Below are 17,191 nucleotides of genomic sequence, written 5' to 3' on the forward strand. Positions count from 1 at the left end.
AGTATACGTCAGCTACCACGTTCCCAGTGACGTAGAAAACACCAGGAAGTAACACAGGCAGCTAAGTGGCTAGCTCGGGGCTAGCATGTAGAAATGAAATCAAATCTGGAAAAAGACTGACTTTCCACCCACGGTAAGGCAGGTTGGACTGTGAAAGCGGTTCGCTGCGATGCTTGTTAAGGTTAAATGCGAAGAGGTGTTTGTCTCCATGACGTTTATACATAATGCGAACAAGTGTAAAGCCTAAATGCACTGGAGCTTAGAGGAGTTTGCTACCTCACATCAGCAAATCCGTTCAAGTGTTTTGTTTCGGTTTGTGTTAATGGGTAGAAGTAGGGAACTTATAGACATGGCAGTACTCTCGGTTTGGGGTTGTCTGTGAGCTGATATCGAACCTCCACACACTGTGCAAACATGTATGTGATGATATGGATACAAGCCTATTCAGACTGCGCTGCAAAGGTTACTTTGGATGACAATGACAATGACAATGACAAAGGGTCAAAAGGTTTCTTCTTTATTCCTACTTTTTAAATGTTAAATAAAATTGAACATCTCAGCTACAAATCGGCTGCAAAGTTTTAATGTGCGGCTTTGTTGACACTGTCAGAGAGGTGTCGACGTGTAGTGGTGAGATTTTTGTGTGTTTCTAATAAAAACAATGGAATCACGTTTCAGGACAGGTGGACCCAGCAAAGTTTTCTGCCCTTACAAGTGTTTCCAAGGTGCAGGTAAAAGAGGATAAAAGCTCAAGAAGTTAAAGCCACAGCAACACTTGCAGGTCAAAGACCAGTGTTGTGGCACGACCAGTCAGAATGCCCATATTACTTTAGGCTTTGAACGTACCATGATTTTTAAAAAAAATTATAAATATCAGTAGACTATACAATAGAATGCTTATAAAAAAATATATTATCAATTGACCCCTCTATCCGTTTTCTTAACAACTTATCCAATTCAAGGTCACAGGGCGCTGGTGCCCTTCACATGTATCATTGAGTGAGAATCTGGGTGCTCATGTAATAATATATCTATCGCCCTTTTTTTGTTAATATATTACTTTATAATACTTTTTTTCACCAACAATTCAGCTGATTCAGGTCAAATATATTTACTTTGAAAAATGATTAGCTTAAAAAGTCACTGATGGGAAGCCTCTTTTTTTTCCCCAGTATTTTTTTTAATTATTAATCCTTTATTTATCCAGGTAAAAATCTCATTGAGATTCAAATCTCATTTCCAAGACTTGGCATCATGGCAGCAAAAGTCAAAACCCATACAACACATAATCCATTAGAATTATACTTATTGTTAACTATTAACTATTTCTTTCAGCACTGATCAAGTACAGAGACACTCAAGAAGCATACCATGGGTCAGCGCCGGAAAGTGGCAGCAGGGAATAACCCTTCATCTCAGAGAAACTCTGGAGTTTCTGCACAGGCTGCCAGGGTCCACAGCAGGAAGCACAACATCTGCATGGTGTCTGACTTTTTCTATCCAAACATGGGAGGAGTAGAAAGTCACATTTACCAACTCTCCCAGTGCCTGATTGAAAAGGGGCACAAGGTGGTAATTGTCACTCACGCCTACGGCAGGAGGAAGGGTGTCCGGTACCTGACCAATGGCCTGAAGGTATACTACCTGCCCCTGCAAGTGATGTACAACCAGTCCACAGCCACCACCTGCTTCCACAGTCTCCCGCTGATGCGCTGTGTGTTTGTCAGGGAGCGCATCACGGTCGTGCATGCACACAGCTCCTTTTCTGCCATGGCCCATGATGCATTGTTCCACGCTAAGACCATGGGTCTTAACACAGTAGGTGATTCAGGTAATTTCCCGTGTTTCTAACATGATGCTGTTTAAATCGCTAAAGAGTGTTTGTCATTTGCAGGTTTTCACTGACCACTCGCTCTTTGGCTTTGCTGACCTCAGCTCTGTCCTGACCAACAAGCTCCTGACTGTGTCGCTGTGTGACACCAACCACATTGTGTGTGTGTCCTACACAAGTAAGGAGAACACAGTTCTACGCGCAGCACTCGACCCAGAGATAGTGTCCGTTATTCCCAACGCTGTCGATCCTACAGACTTCACACCAGACCCCTCCCAGCGACAAGATGACAGGATCACAATTGTTGTCATCAGCCGTCTCGTCTATCGGAAAGGTATTGAGAAATTTGTTTTAGACGCTGTTGCATCTACTTGAAGCAGCAAGGTGCTATGCTGAATAGGTCACAGTCCTTTGTTCAGGCCCTCATCCTAAAACAAGTAAAAAACACATTTTTGCTATAAATTCAGTTAATTTTAGTTAGTTTTGTGAACACTCATTACAGTTTTAGTTAGTTTTCCTTTTTTTGTTTTTATTTTTATTTCCGTTAACGAAAATGTTTTTTCACTTCTAGTTTTCGTTATTTCGTTAGTTTTCGTTAACGATAATAACCTTGGAGCCACCCAACTTTATTTTTCAAGTAGCTTAAAACTTAGGATATCTTGGTATGGTGTGTAGTGTGTCCTTATATTTGAGGAAACTGGAGAAGTGGAGGACAAAAGAATAAGTGACAGTCTTTAAAAATCTGTCTACAGCAGATGAAGAGTACCTGAAAGTAATGTGCTTAAGAAACAGGAAAAAATCCAACAGATCTGATACAGTAAGAGAGAGATGCACCTGGACCTTCAGCTGATCCATGTACCTACCATTCACTGAAAACTTATCAAAAATAATGTCAGTGGAAGAGTACCAAATTACACAAGAACTGGACTGCAAATGAGTGTCAGCAGCTCTCATGGGTGAAGGATCCAAATTTGACATTTTTAGTTAAAATCATTGTTATTATGTGTGAAGACGGGCAGGAGAGAGAAACAGTCATTTGTAAAACATGCTGGAAGCTCTGCTAGTTCAGGAAAAGCATCCCTGGAAAGAAAAATGTGCAATCAAACCTGGGCTTAAAGGGCACAGTATATGTATCTCTGTTTCACTTAATAGTTTTAGACCTACAGAAATAAAAATTCAAGTGGGGTTCCTCAAGGATCAGTTCTCGGTCCATTACTCTTTAATTCTTAGTGCTCCCACTTGGCACTTTCATAAAAAATCATAATACATCCTGTCAGTCTTGCATAGATGATACAGTTGCTCCTATCATTTACTTCTGTTCATAAACCAGTGAGCTTCGTTGATGACATTAACTTCTGGATTTCTCAAAATGTTTTAGAACTGAACAGAGACGAATCAGAATCAGGCTGCAGATGTGGCCGCGCCAAAAAGAAAACAGTGAAAGTATACACGTCAGGGACAAGGGGAGAAAAAAAAGAGCTCTACTCAAACTGGGCCCCTAACTTGGATACCAGTTTGAGGATAGTAAAAAAAACCCACCTCAGCACAAAAAGGCACATGAATATTCACATCTTACACCATGTAAAACGATGTGACATGCAACGGGGGGAGGGTATGAGGTAAGGAATGATCCGGTGCAGACAGCAGTCGTCTTGTCCTGCAGTCGCTGGACAGACCTGCTGTCTACATCAGGTGGGTAGCAAGCATCTGGGGTGTCTGGAATGGTGTAGGGTAATGAGTGTACATCTGTGTCAGTGTACGTGTGTGTGTGTGTATCCTGTGTTCACCCGCTTAAGCAAAAGTCAACAGTCCTCAGCCGACGCATGTGTCCTTCAAGGGTAGGGGCAGAGAGACTAAACACAGTCCCGTCATCAGGGAAGAATTTGTTGTTCCGGAGCGGCATGAGTGAGGCAGATGGTTGTTTGGGTTAATGTGAACAACTGCATCCAATTTTAATGCAGAATTACCTGAAAAATCCTTTTATTGGTTCATAAAACTCACACTGGTTTGGCCTCCCAGTGCAATAAGTTACACTACACCTAGACCTCTCAGGTTATCAGGCGTAGATCTTTTAACTGTTCTCAGAAGAAGATCAAAGCATGCCAAGAAAACTTACCGTTACTGTAGATGTGTTCTTTGGAACAAGGTGCCTGCTGACCCAAGATGGCTTGCATCTGTGCCGACAAACAAAAGCACGGGCTTATTGTGTGTGTGTGTGTGTGTGTGTGTGTGTGTGTGTGTGTGTGTGTGTGTGTGTGTGTGTGTGTGTGTGTGTGTGTGTGTGAGAAATTTGGACTTTATCTCTTTGTAAAGTTTGTTGTTTTCACTGTCTTAAGACATTATAGACTTACTCTTATTTTGATGTATTTACCTTCTATGTTAAGAACCTCAAGGTTACATGTAATGAAATGTACTATGTAACTAAAATAGCCATTGCCTTTGCTTTCCATATGAACCTCAGTAGAGAACTGCATCACTCTAATAGTGGAAGGAAGTCTTCACTTTCTTTCCTTCTTTGCAGGAATTGATCTTCTTGGTGGAATAATCCCGGAGCTTTGTCTCAAACATCCTTACCTCCACTTCCTGATTGGCGGAGAGGGACCAAAGAGAATTGTTCTGGAGGAAGTGAGGGAGAAATACCAACTACATGACAGGTACTGCTGGATGCACTTATTTCCTGAGATAATGATGTCGGCATCTTTCAGGATCTATTAAAGCATGTCTAAGTATTTGTATATTAAATCGTGTCTGTATTACAGCTTTAGTTTACTTTTCTTACCACAGGAGCAAATCTCATATAAAGAAACTTTCTGTAGTATATTAAAGAACCAACACTGTTATAGAATTTAATTAACTGGAATTTACTGCCATTGTTTTGTGTTTCCTTTACGTTTATTCAACACCTGGAAATGATTGTAGATTAGTAGATAAACCCAGGGTCAGTCACTGGGTTCCTGAGTAAAGGTGCTACCACTGTGTTTTGATCTGCACAGGGTACGTCTGCTGGGCGCTCTGGAGCACAAAGATGTGCGTGGGGTTTTGGTTCAAGGCCACATCTTCCTCAACACGTCGCTCACTGAAGCGTTCTGCATGGCCATTGTGGAAGGAGCCAGCTGTGGACTGCAGGTTTGCTGCAGTTTCTGTTCCTCCAGCCATAAACCACGTTAAGTTCCACTGTGATGGGGTTAGCTGCTGTCTGACAGATCTGTCATTGATACACAAGGTCAATGATATGAAGTCCGGTAGCAGTGACTCTCGGTGTCAGGATTTCCTTATTTCACTTTAAGTGAAACAGCTTTTTTGAGATAAACACACCAAACATTTGAGAATATTTCTTTAATACAAATGGGAGAGGGCACATCTTGCTGCTACAAACATGCCACAACCTGAAGGATGGTTTAACCAGATTAGCTACATGATGTTATTAGATTGTGGGGGTAAACTTGTACATGCTTGTCATTACATGGTGCAATATTTCCCTCTAGCTTTATCATAGTATCGATTTTAACATCTCGTTTACTTACCATTTAGCGTGCCAATCTCTTAAGATAATGACATCTTCTGATGCACAGCCAGTCATTTTATTGGAAACAGGCCAATATGTGACCTAAGTTGCCCCCAGTAGTCATCCGAGGGGCGACAGATCTAACACTGAATCTTTAGACCTTAAGCTCAGTTCATGTCACAAATCTAAGCAAAAAAATGCAGATAAACTTTTAGTTTTTTGTAGAATATATAATAATGTAATAATAAAAATTAGACTTTATCAAGACGAGGCACTTTCAGATCACAGAAGCAGCTCTGTGAAAGCCCATTCGGCCAAGCGGAGCCGGCACAACTCAGTTGAAGATGCTGAAGTGTTCTTGTGGCAGATTCGCCGTGGGCATGTGCAGCTCATCTCATACCGCTGCTTTAAAAAAAAAGAAGTACATGAGGGAGACGTGGGAAAGGGAGGATAGACCTTTATGTAAGAGCGGCAAATGCCAGACAGCAGCTAACCGCATCACAGTGGAACTTAATGTGGTTTATCGCTGGAGGAACAGAAACTGGAAATGTCATTCTTGTTATTTCGTGACGTTAGACCTACAGATGGAAAAAAGTAACCTGAGAATCCATGAGAGAATCCTCTTACCTCCAGGTTATTTCCAAAAGAAATTACATTGGGAGCTTAATTTCTTTTGGGATGAAAATGCCTTCGAGCTAACAAACAAGCCCGTTTGTTATTCTTTCCTACTAGAGGGAATCCTCAGGTTTCATAACTATGGGGAAAAAAACGGGGAAACACACGCAGGTGGCATTTAATAACGTAATTTCTTCTTACTTTCTTAGTCAGACTGTATGATGAGTTATACCCTTTTCTGCAGATTCTTACACAGATATGCGTACAGAGATTATACAAAAAATAATTGCTTATGGGAAGACGCATTGAGTAACCACTCTTTATCTGTGATTTATTGGGACACGTAGGTTGGACATAAAGTTGAACATAAGTTGAACTGTGCCATAACACAGGGCAAGAAAGGAGACAAGCACAATGCAGCAACTTATAGTGTAAAGCAGGGGTGTCAAACTCAAATACACAGTGGGCCAAAATTCAAAACTGGAACAAAGTCGCGGGCTAACGTTAATATTTATTGAAATATATTTATTCCTCCAGATATAAGAATGAATCTTTTCTTATGGGCTCAAACACGTTTTGCTGAAAAACTGAATATGGAACAAGCAAAGCTTAATACTAAACAATATATATATATTAGCTGTATAATACCAGAAGGCCATCTCTGATAGTAATTTGGTATGGCTTCGCGGGCCAAATGTAATTAGGCTGCGGGCCAAATTTGGCCCGCGGGCCAGAGTTTGACACCTATGGTGTAAAGTGTGAATGCTGTTGGATGTGTATATTTACAAAAATACCTATATACACATTTATCTTTAACACCTTGAGCTCAATCAATAATTAATCTATCAATAAAAATGTTTTTAAAGACAATTCAGTTTGTAAACATGGAATTCTTTACTCTAACTTTATTTTGTTAGTAATATTCCAGTAAAGTGGAGTTTATTTGGGAAGCTTTTGGATGTTGATTGCTGTCATATAAACTTACCAGACACTTTATTAGGTACACCTCGCAGGTACAGGGTTAGACACTGTTTTGCCTTCAGAACTGCCTAATTTCTTCATGGCACAGAAATGGATGGTGGACGTGCAGCTGTCATGATAGCATCACACAGCTGGACATCCACAATGGGAACCTCCCTTTCCTTCAAATCTCAAAGCTCAGTCCACTTGAGTTAATTGTGATGTTCAAGAAACCAGTTCGAGATGATTTGAGCTTTGTGATACTGTGTGTTATCCTACTGGAAGCACCCATGATAAGGTGGGCATGCTGTGGTCATGAAGTAATTGACATGATTACCAACAGTACTCAGTTAAGATCAGTGCTCAGCTGGTCCTCAGGGGCCTGAAGTGTGCCAAGAAAATACCCCGACATTAGTCTGCACTGTTGATGCAAGGCAGGATAGAGGTTCTCTGACCTCTGACATCAACAAGGCATTTTCTCCCAGAGAACTCCAGAGCATGGAATATTTTCCTCTTTTTGGCTGATCAGATATTTGCTATAACACGCAGCTGAACAGGTGTGCCTAATAAAGTGGCTAGCATTTCCTTTTCCATGACTCCTAATCTTTATAACTTTGTACATCTTTGATTGAAATTGTCACAGTTACCATAGTGATATGAAAGTGGGTACACCCTGACATCACTGTTTGAAGTTCCAGGTACAGCAGAGCTTCCTTTTTCAGGTGTCCACAGAGCTGTGGTGCTAGTTTTAGCTTGAGGCCAAACACACACAGTGGAATTTTGCTAATAATCATTCCATGACATATTTTATACTTCAGGAAAACTTCTGTTTTTCTGTTCTCTCTTTTTTGCGCGTGTGTATTTGTTTGTCAGCATCTGTTTTTTGTCTCTGTTTTCTTAGGTGGTTAGCACTCGTGTGGGAGGCATTCCAGAGGTGTTACCTGAGGGTTTGATTACCCTGTGTGAACCCACCGTCCGTTCATTGTGCGCCGGTCTGGAAGCGGTCATCGCTCGGCAACGATCGGGCAACGTCCCGTCGCCTGCTTCCAATCACGTGCGTGTGCGAAACCTCTACACCTGGAGGAATGTTGCGGAGAGGACCGAGAAAGTAGGTTCCCCAAAGACACCCACACTGGACCGTGTGCATGTAACAGCTTGTTTTACATTTTTGAAGAAAATGCTATCAAAGCATAACATTTTATTGTGGAAAATAAAAGACACAGGTGTGCCCTTTCATCACAAGGACATTTTCATAAATTGAAAACAGCAACTACTCTGAATCTTGATCAGATAACTCATTGGACGATGCACCATCAGATAAGGCGTCCAGATTACCAGACTTTGCGTAAACATGTTTTCTCTAAACATTTCCCACAGTATCTGATTTCCAAAAAACTCTCTCTCTTGCATCATGCTTAGAAACTTGTGAGGTAAGAGATAAAAAGCTGAGGCACATTAAATTTATCTTGAGTGTCCTTTTTTTCTTTAATTGTACAACATGCTCAAACACATCTAACCTGGAGACGAGCTTTGCTCATTCATTATTTCTTATGGTTATTTTTGTGCCGGTGCAACTACGCTACCAAATATGCTCTTGAAAGGTACAGGAAAACCTCTGCTGTATGCAAATTCCTGTATGAAACTCTCTCTCTTTCTCAAGCTCGACAGCATGACAGTTGTGTTTTGTTTTTTGGTATTTTCTAAGTGCTTGGCATTGCTCCATGGCTCTGTTAAACAATGGCATACCTTTAAAAAAAATAAGCTAGCAGTGTGTTAAAGTGCACTCTGAAGTCAATGTCAGTTTGTAAGCAGAGCCCGGCCTGTGAAACATCGCGGCACATTCAGGTACACCCTGTGAACTCTCAAAACTTGTATTCAAATAGCCAGAAATGTTTTTAACATACAGAAGTTTCTGTAATCAGCCATTTTTTCTTCTTCTTTCCCAGCATTTTTAAAAAATAAACACAGCAAAACAACAACAACAAAAGTCTATTTCAGTATTTAGAATTTCTAAAACAAATCCAATCCTAAAAAATGTATTCCAGTTTATGTCTAGGTGGTGGTTTTTACATGTTTAACTACTGAAGGACATTCAGGTGATTAATGTGTTTTTTCCCTGTCAGGTGTACGACAGGGTGGTCGGAGAGGAAGTTCTTCCCCTGGACAGACGGTTACGGAGGCTGAGGGCTCACTGCGGCCCCGTCGCTGGCTCCATCTTTGCATTTGTGGCCGTGCTGGACTTCCTCTTCCTGCTGCTCCTGCAGTGGCTGATGCCTGATGGGGTCATGGATCTCGCCGTCGATGCCACAGGCCCTCAGCGACAGTGGAGACAGGAAAAGAGCCATAAAAATGAGGCTTACTCCTGATGTGCCACAGAGAGCAACAGAAACAGAAAGTTGATGACAGTGACCTCTCAGCACCTCTGCCTCTCTTCAAACTGCTTATATAAGTTACCTATGTGATCTTCATGGTGCGGGCTAACATTTTGTTTACATTTACTCACCAAAAGGGAGTTGGTGGAAGAGACTTTTTTAAATAACTGGAATTTGTTGCACACCTTGAGAATTTATAAGCACTTTTTGAAAATGTAAAGATGACATTGAACAGAGAGGGTAAAGGGCTGGCTGCTTGTAAGCTCACAGGGAAACAAAGCTACTGTAACTTATCGAGAGACCTCAAAGTTGTTTTGTGAAGTGTGTCAGAGCATGTTTGTTTATCATGAATGCCGTAGTGCAGCGGTGTACACGCTCCTACCTGCTGCGGTACCTTTGTGAATGAGGAAGCGTCTAAAAGTAGCTTTCGTGATTGCCGCTCCTTTGAAACCTGCGAGCTTTTTTTTTTTTTTTTTTTTCTTTTCTTCAAATGATAAGTAAACTTTCAGAAAACTCAACGTGGGAACCAAAGTGTACTTTCTAATATATATGGTATGTGCTATGTTCTCACATGTAATTTTTGCAGATCCTGGAGAGGCATCAAACAAATATTTCTTTTGTAGATGAATCTGATTGTAAGGAAGAGTGCCAAAAAAAAATCACACTTGTGAAAAAGGAGCTGATAAAGAGGTGTCGCTTTTCAGGGTCAGCGACGGGGATTTGCAAGACAGAAACAAACATCATATCAAGAAGTTCAGCATGTGTTCAATGTTAAGACAACATGTTTCTGTTGGAGCTAGGGACTTTTTTTGTTAGTTTAAGGCATTTCATTTAGTTCATGTGGCAGTAATATATTTAAGGGTCTTATGGGGCTTGTCCTGGTCTGTGTGTCTTTAAGTGCTTTGTTGAAGACACCTCAGGATCATTCTAGCAGCTATTGTAATGTAATGCATATACCGTTAACTCTGGCCATGCACTGGGGTGAGAGTGGGTGGAAGGTGGTAATGTGGGGGAGGTGACCAAGGGCCCAGATAAGAGAGTGAGGAAGGCCGGATTCAGGTTTGTGTATCTGGCTGGGTGAAGGAGGTGAAGGAATCTGCTGCTGTTTCATTTTCATCATGGCTGCTGTGCAAACAGACGTTTCCCTGTGGTCGCAACCTTGGGAGAGGCCTTTGTCCATCTACGGAAGGTTGGTGTGTAACTCGCTGATGGCTGGTGAGTTTAATGTTTGGATATTTTTTTTGCATCAGTGTTTCAGGCCTAAAAGCTTTCCATGTGAAGTCTGATGCTGCTGTAGACAATAAAATCTGGGATGAAACCGGTTTAGCATTTTAGGGTTGGGGGTCATGTTGAGAAACCAGAAGTCGGCAGTCCAGGTGGGCCGATGGTAATTTTTGGTTTAAATGGGCCGATGTTTTGTTGTCTTTCCCCCCCCCTAACCGTGTAAACAGTGACAGGTGGCGGATTGGATAGATGCTGGCAGACGTGTAAAAATAACTCAATTGTTTGGTAGTGGCTATGGTGGAGCTTTCACAGATTCAGTAAAATTAGCAAGTGGTGGAGGCCAGCAGGTGAATGGGGGAAGGGGAGGCGGAGGTGGAGAGACCCAAGGCGGCCGCCGGTGACTGTCAGGTGAAATGAGCTTCAGGTAAGAAGTTATGACCTGCAGTCTGTCTGGGTCAGATGTAAACCAAGTTTAGGTGCAGTTTATTTTTGTTGTGCTAACTTTTACAGTAAGTGACGATAACTCGTACTGTGTACTAGCTAGCATGACGGAGTTTCTATACAGTTGGGTGGGTGCTATGATGTTACTGGTGAACTTTATTTTATTCAAGGTTAGTTAGTAGAGTTACCTACCGTCCTGTAAAAACGGAATCCTCTGGTATTCAGAGTTAATATTACACGTTTTGTATTGAGCTGAAAATAAACGCGATTTGTCTGTACTTCAGCTACAATAAAAAAAGACACAAAGCTGGAGTTATTCTGCGTCTTTACGCTCTCAGCCGCCTCTTCTTCTCTCATTCTCCCCCCTCCCTCTCCTGCTGCTACTTCAATCATGAAACTGATCAATGATCAGCTGATCTGCGTTTCTGCCACAAGTCCCGTCTCCCTTGCTTGTTTATCTCCCGCTTTGCGCCAGAAAGAGGAAACTAGCGGGGGTCGCGTTAAACAGCAGAAGCGCCTTTAAACTTGATCAGCTGTTGTTAGAATTTATTTAATATTACTTTCTAGTATCAGCTGATGTTTGTTGGAGCCACAGCTGTAAAAGCTGCTGGTCATGATATCGGTTTGGTTATCTGGTGAGAGGGAAACATGAAGATGAAACCAGGAGATGTCCTTACTGAATCATCAGAGCTGAACAGGTGATGGAGAAACAGGTTTACCTTTTAGGTGACATGAATGGGTTGAAGGAAAGCTATGAACGGTTTCTGAGAGACAACTTACACCAGGATCCTTTTCTATGTAGCTGACAGCTGGTAACTGTGCAGGGGCTTTTGCCATGGGGCCAGGTAGGGCATTAACAGGGAAAGGGGGGCACAAAGAAATACTTTTCTTTGTTATTCTCATTTAAAATTTCTAGCTTTTAACAAATAATTATCCGAATCTTACAACCAAAGTTTTCATCTGATGTCAAATTTATAGAAATCCATTATTGTACGTAGTAAGTTTTTTTTTTTTTTTCAGGGTCCCAACATAATTTCCTCAGAAGAAAGTACTGTACATGATACCAGTATTTTCCCACATTTTCTAGATACTGTACTAGTACTTTGTGTAAAATGGCATCAAAAAGTCAGTTAAGTTTTATTCTTTCTCACCTGTCTTTGTCTCCTTTCACTTTTAAAAGGTTGCCATGTTAGAAAGAATATTTTGCCCTGCCATGCTGTTTATTGATGTGGTAAATAAATAGTTTATGAAAATATCACTAAATCTGTCATTTATTATTTTTAATATTCAGTCTCATGTCTCACCTCTAGTCTTCTCTGTCTTAATTTCAGGTTTCCACCATATGTTGTAGATAGTTCAGGAAGTTAACTCAACCAAGCAGTCTTTGGGTTTCGGCTAAGTACTGCTTAGAATACCAGAATAGGGAGGATGGTGTAGGTTTAAGTTTATTAGATTGATACATATATACCAACAAGACTGTACATCACTGTCACAACAACGTTTGTTTTCATTCAAAGGCTTTATGGTTTTTCCTATAATACCTGGTGGGCCGGTCTCTAGTCAAAATGCCTGGGCTGATTTTTTTGTCCCAGTCCAGCCCTGCCAGAAGTGTGTATGTATGTGGATGAGGTTACAGTGGTCTTGGTCTTTGTGCTTTCTGAATGTGGAAACATAACTAATTTGATTCTCTGTGTCTCAGACTTCTGGTCTGACAGAACTCCGCTCCATGAAGCGGCCTTTCAGGGCAGACTCCTCCACCTCAGGGCCCTTATCGCTCAGGTAATCTTAAATCTTGATTTGTACGTCGAGTACTTAAAGTTTACAACTTCTTGAAAAGAAGTCAAATGAAAACCCTCTGATCTCTCCCTGCAGGGCTTCCATGTTGACACAGTCACCATGGACGGGGTCACGCCGCTCCACGAGGCTTGCCTCGGGGGTCGTTACGCTTGTGCCAAGTTTCTTCTGGATAATGGAGCAAATGTAAGAAGGAACAGATACATTTTTCTGTCATCAAAGAAACCCACAAGTTTTATTTTGCTTATCCTTTTTGAACTTGATGCCTGATGGAGATTATAGATCATTTGGCTATTGTCCAAAACAAATGTGAGGCCAGGCATACATTTGATTTATGTGACGTGAGATAATTAGGTCATCGCTCACTCTTGGTATTTCTTTCTTAGACAAACAAAGACTTGGAAAATGATTCTGTTTAACTTGTCTAGCATTAAGGTTTCATCAAAAGGAAAAACCCACAGAAGTATAAGAACGTCATATCGTAAACCCTCCTTTGTTGTGCTAGCATGGTCTCAAACACGTTTCAGAACCTCAAAACTTTGAAATTATGTACAGATGCACCCTAAAGAGGTTACAGAAAAGGCTACATTTAAAAAAAAATATATATTAAATTAAGAGCATTTGGGTTGGAATGCAGGCATTTAAAGTCTTTTTTCCAAATAAAGATTATTTTTGCATTCATAAGATGAATTACTTTATCTGATATTTTGTATTTAGTGATAAGAATTTATGTACCGTCTCATTGCTTTGATCATACATGAAAGTGGATCCCTTCACTTTTGGTTTGAAAAGTATTTGATGGATTGAAACTCAATCCTAAACTTCACATACACTAATAAAACACTGGGGGGGTGGGGGGAATCTAACAATTCGTTTTTATCATTGTTAAGTTGATATAAAAGACTTTGGCTTGTGTCACAAGAGAGCAAACCCAGCAAATGGACTTTAGGCCTTCATGTATTAAAAACAACCCCTATATTTAAAATTATATTAGCTTGTCCAGCTAAATAATCAGAATATTAGTGAGGGCTTATGTGTAAGTGCCCCAATAACCTCATGGATGGATGGATGTTATAAAAATGGCTGTAATTTTTAAATAGTTAATGCAGTTATTTTGGTAAACCAATTAATTTACAGCTGAAAAAATCTGCACCTCAGTTGCTTGATTTGATTGGTTTGAGCATCGTACTCACTTTCCTGTAAATTTCACTACAGGATGCCTGAAATTGTGCAGTTCAAAAAGAGCTGAGCTCATTTGCGAACTCACAGATTCTCCCGCTTTAACACAGATTTTTGTTTTCACACGTTTTAAACCACATCTGGTGTTGTTGCTGAAGAGTTTAGATTTTACTGGAGAAAGGTCAGAGCTGAAATCTGCATGCAAAGAGGCCTTCAGTTGTTGGTTGTCTCGTGTGTTTGCTCTGTTTGAGCATTTGTGTATGTTTGTGTCACATGCATGAATAAATAAATGAGGTACACTCCGTTCTTTTGGATGCATTTCCTCACAAACATCATTCTCAAGGCAATGGCAGTGTCAACAGATGGCGCCACACCTCTCTTCAATTCCTGCAGCAGCGGGAGCGCTGCCTGCCTCAAGCTCATCCTGCAGCACAGTGCCTCCATCCACACCACCTACCAGCTGGCATCTCCAATCCATGAGGCTGCCAAGAAAGGTACACAAAGGTATCCATTTACAAGAAATTTCTGGTTATGAATGTGGACTACATGTCAGCATTTGTCATCTTCTCCTCCAGATCACAGAGAGTGCCTGGAGCTGCTGCTGGCCCGTGGAGCTCAGATTGATCTGGAGCTGCCTGACGTTGGGACGCCGCTCTACTCTGCCTGCATGGCCCGGGCTGCAGCCTGCGTAGAGGTGCTACTGTATTCAGGTAATATAAATCAGGAATAATCACCAGTCACACCTTTTGCTTTTTGTTTGTTTCAGTCATGAAAATTAAGGCACTTCAAGGCCCAGTCTGTATAATAGTCTGAAGTTGTTTTTTTTAATGAAAAACTCCACTCTTTTAATTACACAAACCAGTCTATCAAACAGTTGTTTCAGCAAACACAGTAACAGCTCTTTTATTCGCTGTATACAGTTGTAAAAGAAAGAAAGAATCAGATTAAAAAAAACAACTTCTTGATTCTTAAACTGAGTCAGAGGTGCAATGATTAGTTAATTATTTCATTTAGTGTTTTCTCAAACGATTTCTTCCTTTGACATAACTTAGTTGTGAAGCTTTTCTTCTGTGCCGCCTTTCATCTTTGGGACTTAAATGCTCAAACTAGACTGCATATCTTCGAGTTTGGCTCTGCTTATCAGACAAACTGAGGCACTTGAAGGTGTCAGTTGACATTTAACACGTCTGTCTTGGATTTTGCACGTTTGAAACGATAATCGCTGAGCAAAGGTGAACCAACAGAGGACGGAACCGTTCGTTCCAGCCATATAATATTTAAATACAGCTGACATTTTTTGTGCCTGCTGGGCTCTGAGTTACTTTTAGTGGCACGCTCTGCAGTTTCTCTCTTTCGCTTTCCATCGAAGCAGAAACTCGGTGTCACAGTTCACATCAGCACACGTTTAAAAGCTTTTCTAATCAATCCAACCTGTCAGACGTGACAGCCAGTCTCAAAACTATTCAGAGCTGTGCTTTGGATTTATTTTTGAAAAGTTTTTTTATTAGTAGCTAATATATAACAACGTGCTGCTTTAACAATAAATCACTTACAACACACGGATGGGTTTTAATCAGAATTGTGTGATTTGCGTGCTGTTAGGTGTTGAACTCTGTTTGCATGTTTGAGCAGGAGCAGATGTTCAGATCGGATGCGGGCCGGACAGTCCTCTGCATGCTGCAGTTTTGGGGGGAGGAGCTGACGTTGTGCATCTTCTCCTGGACTTTGGAGCTGATGGGTGTCGCAGGAACGCCGAGGCGAAGACTCCTCTTGATCTGTCAAAGCCAAACAGCTCAGTGAGAGCTGCACTGCTGAGCAGAGGTGTGTTATTGTCCTGTCATTGTTTCATATTGTTATTATTGTTTTACATTGTTTCTTTTTAATGGTATTTTTATATTGTTAAGCACTTTGAGCATCGTCTGTCTGGAAATGTCCTATATAAATAACTTTGACGTTGACCTTGACCTTTGACCTTTTTGCACTTACATAGAGGACCCTCACTTCCTTTTATTAACAGCTGTGATCTGCCTCCTGTTCCCAGGTCCCTGCTCTCTGTCTCAGCTCTGTCGCTTACGTATTCGTCGAAGTCTCGGAAAGAGTCGTCTGCACAGGGCCTCGAGCCTCTTTGTCCCTCACAGTATCAAGGACTTCCTCCTCTACCAATGACACATCTCTGCCTTGCTTTGCTTTTTTTTTTTTTTTTTTGCTTCGCCATTCAAGAAGAAAGGATAAAAGGCGTCCACATTCAGAGAGTTTTCATCCATAGCTTCATAATTCAGATGCTTTTAGTATTATAATAACAGCTTTCTGAGAACTGCTCAATGAAATCTTTTGGATACAAGGGAGGGACGCTTCAGGATAAGCTCTGTTCATCCTGCAGGGACTTTATGTGTCAGGTTTTTGTATTTTTGTACTTTCTTTTAAGCGCTCATGAATTTTACATGATTCCAAAATGTTTTTAAAGTTGAACATCGCCAATTTTACACATCAAAGTCTTTTATGTTTGGGAGTACTTGTGCATATATTAAAAATAAGTTGTATAAAAACTAGCTCCACAGGAAGCTTTGTGGATGTCATTTGAATAAGCATCAGCTGGGGGTGAAAACTGCAGATCAGACCTTTTTGTAGCTTTGTAGCAACCACAGACTGTGTGCCTATGAGTACAACACAGGAGAATTCACACCACTAATGTTAGAGAGTTGCATTCTGGGTAATGCAGGTGGCAAGTTTGGGGGGAAAAAAAAACAAACAAACCAAATCTTATGTTAAAATTCTTTTTCTCATAAATGTTTCTAATGGTTGTGTAAACTTTGAATGTGGCCTGTTTTGTTCACATTTCTGTGTTTTTATTTGTGGAATCTTTCATAGTGCCGTTAGTACACGGGCCGAGGTGGCCATCACACATCATCTCTCTGACATCACACAGAGTAAGACTGAGGGTTTCTGAGCACCTCACAGGATGCTTTATAACTGCTTTAATTCTTCGTGATGCTGATTCAAAAAGGCGCCTGAAACATTCCTCATACAGTTTGGTCAGTGTTGATATGACAGCATCACACAGCTGCTGCTGATTCGTCGACTGCGCATCCATGACATAAGTCTTGCGTTACACCACATCCCATAGGTGCTCTGCTGGATTGCGATCTGGTGACTGTAGAAACTGTTTGGTCACAGTGAACCTGTCGTCATGTTCAAAAAACTAGTCTGAGATGATCTGAGCTTTGTGCTATGGAGCATTAGGACAGTAACTAACTGAACTAAATCAAATAA

The 17,191-nt window shown here is 41.0% G+C and overlaps 2 protein-coding genes across 3 annotated transcripts; both read left to right on the forward strand.

Moving 5' to 3' along the window:
• Positions 1–9,604, forward strand: piga (phosphatidylinositol glycan anchor biosynthesis, class A). Of its 2 annotated transcripts, none has more exons than XM_040005859.1 (7): positions 1–133; positions 1,336–1,818; positions 1,895–2,165; positions 4,353–4,485; positions 4,825–4,957; positions 7,813–8,019; positions 9,035–9,604. In XM_040005859.1, the coding sequence occupies exons 2-7, from the start codon at positions 1,372–1,374 to the stop codon at positions 9,275–9,277; spliced, it is 1,434 nt and encodes a 477-aa protein (XP_039861793.1). In that variant the 5' UTR covers positions 1–133; positions 1,336–1,371; the 3' UTR covers positions 9,278–9,604. The 2 variants fall into 2 exon arrangements, with proteins under 2 accessions (XP_039861793.1, XP_039861794.1); XM_040005860.1 differs by lacking the exon at positions 1–133 and adding an exon at positions 140–508.
• Positions 9,605–9,882: 278 nt separating this feature from the next.
• On the forward strand, positions 9,883–16,666 carry asb11 (ankyrin repeat and SOCS box containing 11). Its single transcript, XM_040005864.1, has 7 exons — positions 9,883–10,498; positions 12,648–12,727; positions 12,821–12,928; positions 14,265–14,415; positions 14,497–14,631; positions 15,554–15,742; positions 15,963–16,666. Exons 1-7 carry the CDS (start codon positions 10,402–10,404, stop codon positions 16,085–16,087), a joined length of 885 nt encoding a protein of 294 aa, XP_039861798.1. The 5' UTR covers positions 9,883–10,401; the 3' UTR covers positions 16,088–16,666.
• The last annotated feature ends 525 nt before the right edge of the window (positions 16,667–17,191 follow it).

This window comes from Simochromis diagramma, unplaced genomic scaffold (assembly GCF_900408965.1).
Source record: "Simochromis diagramma unplaced genomic scaffold, fSimDia1.1 OVJJ01000501.1, whole genome shotgun sequence".
NCBI lineage: Eukaryota > Metazoa > Chordata > Actinopteri > Cichliformes > Cichlidae > Simochromis > Simochromis diagramma.